Genomic DNA, 7,159 nt, shown 5'->3' on the forward strand with positions numbered 1-7,159 from the left:
GTTGAAAAACGTGGCTGTTAATCACGTGAGTGAAAACCAACAATATCTTGCGACCGTGCTACTCTTTTGGACAAGAGAACGACTAACCAGCGAGCTAAGGGGAAAAGGGGGCGCCCATCTTCTTCAGAATCATACTCGCTTCTCTCGCCCTCGCTCATTTTTCTTTGCCTCGTTTCCCACAGACAATACAATACAATACATACTTAATTGACCGCTCCCCATAGGGGCTTTTCAGGGCCAATGAAACACAACGAAACGACAGAACAGAACAACAACAACTGCTAAGAATCCCAACTAGCTGGAGGCAAACCAGTTGGCTATTTACAAGTGCGGCTGGGAAGTTGAACCAGGGACTACCAGGATCAAATTCAACGAGTGGTCAGAGCGGGTCCTGAACCCGGGATCTCCGGATCTCAAGCCAAGCGCCCTAACCACTGGGCCACACTGCCTCCCTTGCTAGTTGTTTATGCTATCTCCTCATAATAGTCCGGACCCAAGCTAGACTCCCTATTGAAGTACATTGTTTTTACTATTTCAGAAGAATGTCAGAGCGCCAGTTTTGAAGCAACCCTTTGGTCAAATCGCATCAGTGAATCCCTTGGTCGCGCTGTGGTCTTCACTCCATCGGCTCTGTTAAAGAAACACCAGTTTGATGGACCAACAGGTGCGAGCGTACAAGAATATGCGAATGAGTCTCCTTGGATTGCATACCTCATGTCACACTGCTTACCTTTGTTAAAATGCAGCGCGCATGCTCTTCAGTTTGCTGCATATCATCTGTTGTCCAAGTGAGTTGTTATAATAATAATAACAACGATAATCATAAAATTAAGAGTAAACGCTATATCTGTCATCATTATCTGAAAACTCGTTGAGTGTCAAAGCTGTAAAAAAGTTGAGTTCTGACTATTTGAGTATCATTCGACGACATTCCTGTGTGTGTGATTTTATGCAAATGTATTGATAAAATAGCTTGAGCTTAAACCATCACTAAACGTGCAATAAGATTCGATTCTCGCCAAGCTGAAAACCGCTTCATTCAAGTCATCCGTTCTCATTAAAGTCGTTTTGCTTCAGAGCGATGGCGGAAATTTCGCTGTTAGGCGTCAAGGATGTTGTCACTGAAGAACTTGAAGACGAACCAGTCAGGTACTATAATTAAATCGCCTCAAACCACTTACATAAAGGTATAATAAATTGACTTTTCTGCTATTGCCGTCAGTCTCCGCCCTTGAATTATTTTGTTATTTTGTCTATTTTTTGGGCTACTGTATCACTTCAGTAGAATTTCAAAGCCTGAGTTTGACGTTATCAGTGGAGTACTTCACATATGAGACTTGTCAAATAGCTCTATAGGTGGTTTCACGTTACGCTAAAGACTTGTGTCCATATCTTAAAGTGTCCTTGGACGTGAGGAGCCTGGGACAACAAAACTGAAACAAGGGTACAATAGCTGAAACAACCCAAACCTTTACAAAAATGCTAACCTCAGGCCTAAACAATATGCTTTAGATAATGTTTAGGCCTAAGGTTAGCATTTTTGAATGGGTTTGGGTTGTTTCAGTTTTGTTGTTCCAGGCTCCTCAATTCCAAGGGCACTTTGAGATATGGTAACAAGTCTTTACCTCACGTTACGTCATCGCCGCCATGTTGGTGGACGAAAACAGAAAATCTCTCATTGGCTCCTTTTGTTAGTCCACCAGCAATTGTACTCTACGTCATTGTTATCTATATCTCTAGAGAGTTGTTGCAAAGCTTCTATTAGAACTACTATTTCGTACTTTAGTGTGTGAGTCCTCTCGACAGAGATGGTCCACATTTGTTTTAATCATGCATGTGTTTTGCTTAAGAAGAAGCTGGAGTTTTTACTTTTACATCCACAGGTCTCCTCCTACTCCTTTGATAGAGTTAATTAATTTGACATGCTCGCGTATGGTGGAGATAGTCAGTGAAGCAAAAGTGCCATTTGGCGAATATTTGGACATGGCCAGCGACACAGAAGCACAAAATAATAGTCTTGCTCTTATACTCGCGTGGAAACTTCTTGTAATGTTCTTTAGAAGCTTGCCTCAAGAAAACCGCGTTGAATATGCCAAGTACATCAGGCAGAACAAGATGGTGGACGATCTTCTTTACGTGTTGTTTCGTTTACTTCCGTTGAACACCGCCCGCGCCAGCGCAGTGGTGGCAGATGATTGTGAGCCCGAGATTGGTGGCTTTGCCGGTCAGCGTACAATTCAGGAGTTGGCACGTAATGTAAGCTATTCCTTGTTGCAGTGGATGCCGGCCATCGTGAGACAGTGGTGGAATAGTCTGGATAAACGCTGCGCTTCCATAGTTGACAAGTAAGATCCATAGAGAGAGAGAGAGACAAGACAGAAGAAGAGAATTATTTTCTTGCTTTTGTGACAAGCAGCAGCCTCCCGATTGTTGTTTGCCGTTTTCACGTAAAGAAAATGTTAAATATTTCTTATGTCCAAAGTCGACACACCTTCCCTTCCCACCTTGCCCTCAATATCGTAATGGACTCTTCACATAATAAACGAATTGCTTGGCAAAGGGCGAGAGGATAACTGGAAATTCAGAGACCTTGGTAGCAACTACCAAGCAACTGTTTTTCAATCCTTCCCACGGGCACATCACGCCGTTAACATAGTCGCATTATCCTCACAAAATTTACTATCAATTGAAAGGAAACAAGTATACATACATCCACATACACCAAGATGGCGGCCGTGACGTCACGTAAAAACCGAGAATAGGTTACTGTATATACACTCACGACTCTCTCTCTCTCTCTCTTTCTTTTGTGAGGAGTTGTTCGAAATCTGTAGAAAACAGGCAACAAATCTGAAAAAATCAAGAGTCCACCATCCCAGGAACCCATGACCCGGAGCCTACAACTCTACTGTGTTCGTGTAACGGCGTTTTCACAGACCGATTTATTTTTAGATTGAATTTCCCGCGAATGAGACTCCCGCAGGAGCCCGATGACCAATTACAAGAAAATTAAGCTGACGTCATAGGATCACCGAACCGGAACTGCCTTTGTTTTTTTACCTAATTCGCGGGAAGGTCTAGTCTAAAAATAAACCTACTTGTGAAAACGCCGTTTCACAGACGCTGTATGGAAGTTGCACGCTCCAGATGGGCTCCTGCCATCCAAGAATAAGCACCAACGTCAGAAAAGTGTATATTTTAAGCCAAAAACTTTTCGGGCAAGTACACAACAGTTGTGGTTACACACACCCTAAGTTTGGGGTCTTCCGGAGGGTAAATAGCTTGGGTTTGGTTCAGCTCAGGTTTCATGTTACCCTTGGGGATGCGGTTACACAGTAAAACACTCCCCTCAGTATAATTAGGGATCTTCGTGTATTAGCTACGTTCTGCTTTATGATTGGCCAAGCCACCTCAGGGAGCAGATAAACCGTACTTTGCAGTTCAGGAACTGTCATTGTAAGTTCTTTTGTTCTTTTTTATGTATCCATGGAAATAACCCTAGGCGCGGCAGTTTCGGTCTAGGGAAAGTGGTTACACATAAAAACGTCCTTACCCGTGGGCAAACGCTATTTACCCATGGGTAAAAGGGCTAGTGTAACCACATCTCCCAAACCAAAGTCGGCTAACTCAATGTTGTACCCAATTCAAACCCTTTGGGAATAAAAGGTTTTGTTCCAGATATTTCCATATCATTTAAATGTGAATGCTACATATACAAAGAACTTTACCCCCGGGAGATTTGAATTGGGTACAACATGGTTTAAAAATAGACACTCTTCTGATGCTGATGGGGACAAACCTCATACCAGATTCTTACTCTTGAAACAAGTTTCTTTTATATGTAGGAAAACGCATTTTCAGCCTGACTTTTTCTGTTTGCCGTGAAAGCGGTGCTAAATCTCTCCACTTTTCTTTGTGGTACAAAACGTTTTCCAAGAAATTACAAACTACATATCGGCTACATTATTGTGATTTTTCTGGTTATCTTCTTTTTTATCAGATTCACAACATCTTGCATCACTCCTCAGTTATGTCAGCGAGAAATGCAGGTGGTTCAAAACTCGCCTTTCCGGTTTGACAATATGCAAATTAAGACTCGACCCAGTGCTCGCGAGGTCGCTGCTGTGTATACGGTTGAGGAAATGTCAATGGAACTTGTGGTCAAACTGGCGCCGAATCATCCTTTAGGAGTGGTATCTGTCGAAAGTGGGAGGAAGATCGGCATTGCGGCTGCGCAGTGGCGTAGCTGGATGCTTCAGATGACAACATTCCTTACACACCAGGTAAGTACATGCACTATAGCCTACAATCATATCTATAGGAAAAACGTTTCATCACGTGTCTTATTGAAAAGATCGTTATCAATGAGTATGTTAAGGGACTCTCTTTACAGCAGGAGATCACCCCTGGGGAAGACACCACTGAAGCACAGTGTCGAAACGTTAGATGTCAAAGCTGTGATTTCCAGCGGTGATATTGATTAATCTTGAAACCAAGTTAGTAAAAAAAAAACTATATGTCCATGCGTCAATTTAGATATTGCCAGTAGGTACGAAATCGGCTTGATCAGTAGAGTGCAAATGAGCGTTTCAACTTAAAGTGTCTATCCGGCCTACAGGGTTTTCATGGTTTTGGCAACTCTATAAAGCGTATATACATGTCCCAAAACTAAATTTTCGATACCGCCAATTTTTGACCCCGAAATCAAGCTTCAGAGTTTGCGCTTTGGCCACACCCAATCAAGTTGACCGCGTAATCGAAGATTGGTAACTAGTGGCGTCACTTCAGAAACGACTCGAAATTAGATAGCTTGACTAACTTCATAGACCGATCATCGTGCAGTTTCATTAATTAAGGGACACTAGGACACAGTTAACTGAGTGATGGAGCATCAAAATGAGTTTTCTTCTGAAGATGATGGCAACGGTCTTTCATCGGATTCGAACGAAGAGATAGAGTTCGAAGATCTAGACTCGTTTGACGGTGATGCTCCTTCCGATTCAGGAGAGAACTTCACGAAGTCCGTCCATTTCTTCCTTCTGGCCTTTGCTTCACTTCGATCGTCACCATAAAATGGAATTTTATGTAATGCGATGCCCTTCTCTGCATCAGCAATATTTGAACAACCCCCAACAACACATCTATCAGGCATAATTTCCGAAGAGCCCGCCAAAGGAACAAAGCAAAAATAATCCTTCAAAAAAATTGAATTTTGTGTGCGAGTCCTGATATGACGTCACAGTCGATTCTTGAACCAAGTCTCTTTCTGGTGCTGTCTCCCGGTCAACTTGATTGGGCGAGGCCAAAGAGCGAACTTTGAAGCTTGATAGGCCTTTTGCAGCTTGTGATCACATGGTACAAAAACCGCCATACTGGAACGCAAATTGCCCACTGAGACATCTAAAACAAAGAAAATTTAGATTAAATTGCTTTGTTTTATATGTCCCAGTGCGCAATTTGCGTTCCAATATGGCGGTTTTTGTGCCACGTGATCACAAAGCTGCAAAGCGTCCATTTCGGGGCCAAAAAGTGGCCGAGCTGAAAATTGTTTTTGGGACATTTGTCTACGCTTTCATAGAGATGCCAAAACCATGAAAACCTTTGAGGACGTAAAGACACTTTAGGCTTACCACAGTTCTCATAATATAGCCGCTAAACTCTTGGTCATAGTGAACTGATTCAAATCATCGACTTTTTTTGCTAGAATGGAAGCATAATGGATGGACTCATTCTATGGAAGCGTAATGTGGACAAGCGTTTTGAAGGTGTAGAGGAATGCATGATCTGTTTTTCCGTTATTCACGGAAGCAATTACTCTCTTCCTAAACTGAGCTGCAAGACTTGCAAGAAGAAGTTCCACTCGGCGTGTTTGTACAAATGGTTTAGTACCAGTAACAATGCTACTTGTCCACTGTGTCGGAATCTCTTTTAGCTTCTTCACCGAACACGACCCGGAACCAGTAAAACACCTCGCATGGTCCGTCTTCATGATAACTCAGGAAATAGACTTCTTTGCGGGGTCTGCCTGCTCCCAACTACTCTACATTATTCGTTGAAAATCTTTGTGACTCTGGCAAGATGTCGGCTACACTTGAAACTGAATTGGAAGTTATATTTATCGCCAAGACAGTTTCACAACACAGCTTTAATTGAAACATTACTAAACATATGGACGGCAGAAAGACCTTTTGGGTTATAGCAATAAACTGGAAGCTTGCGTGGATCAAAAACTACATTATCCATGCTAATGGCCCTTTTTATGCTTGTCGAGTGTCTGAAGTATGCTCTCAATAGAGAGGTCTTAAGCGTTAAGGTCCCAGTTGTTTATGAGGTCGATAATGCCATCCACCGAATAAGTAACTATCTATTGGATAGCGCAATTGGTTTTGCTATGACTTATCCACTGGATAGTGATTTATCCGGCGGCTAGCACTATCTATCGTTTGAACAACTGGGGAATATAAATGTAATATATAAATATAAATTGGTGATGCATCAGACCGGAACGCACTTAAAACTGAAGATGTTTGAATTCTATTACAAAAGTTAAAAATGTTTTATCTCTGGTAACCAGCAATGTGTGTAATGTGGAAATTTGAAAGCTTATACTTAGGCAGTGTTCTATTATGAACTCAGTTAATCAACTCGGGCATCTCCTTATTGTAACTTCCTCCGAGACTCACAGAAAACGTAAAAACGAAATCAAATTAACTCAATGCACGCTCAATGAGAGCACCCTGGGCTATCTTAATGAAGTATGATGTAACACAACGAGGTCAGGTTGTCAGTGATAATTATGTTCTGTCAAATAGTGCGTTGCAATAGTCCATTTGCGAGTTGCTGTTTGTCTCGGTTTCGAAGTGAGTCTTGGTGCTCAACTGTTGAAAGGGAAATGAGTTTGATTTGCATAAGAATACGCAACTCATTTCCATTTGAATGGTTGCGCACCAGGACTCGCTTTGAAACTGAGGCATGCAGCAACTCGGAAATGTGCTATTGTTTTGTTATACTTGTAGACCTGGCAATAGAGCGTTTTCACATGAAGTCACGACGGCCATGTTGGTGTTCCAAAACAAAGAAACGCCAGCCATAATGGTGTACCGAAGTAATCCTCTGGGAATTGAACTCTATTTTTATGCAAATACTTTCTTTAGTTTCA

At 42.0% G+C, this 7,159-nt stretch overlaps 1 protein-coding gene across 1 annotated transcript in view; it reads left to right on the forward strand.

Annotated features, from left to right (window-relative positions):
• The window catches only part of LOC138052579 (E3 ubiquitin-protein ligase listerin-like), a 45,694-nt gene extending 38,919 nt beyond the window's left edge, over positions 1–6,775 (forward strand). Inside the window, exons 22-26 of the mRNA XM_068899115.1 lie at positions 539–788; positions 1,078–1,149; positions 1,884–2,345; positions 4,001–4,283; positions 5,705–6,775. Coding sequence (XP_068755216.1) covers positions 539–788; positions 1,078–1,149; positions 1,884–2,345; positions 4,001–4,283; positions 5,705–5,932 — 1,295 coding nt within the window. The 3' untranslated portion in view covers positions 5,933–6,775. The remainder of the gene's footprint in view (positions 1–538; positions 789–1,077; positions 1,150–1,883; positions 2,346–4,000; positions 4,284–5,704) is intronic.
• Positions 6,776–7,159: the final 384 nt, after the last annotated feature.

Source organism: Montipora capricornis, chromosome 6, assembly GCF_036669925.1.
Source record: "Montipora capricornis isolate CH-2021 chromosome 6, ASM3666992v2, whole genome shotgun sequence".
Lineage (NCBI taxonomy): Eukaryota > Metazoa > Cnidaria > Anthozoa > Scleractinia > Acroporidae > Montipora > Montipora capricornis.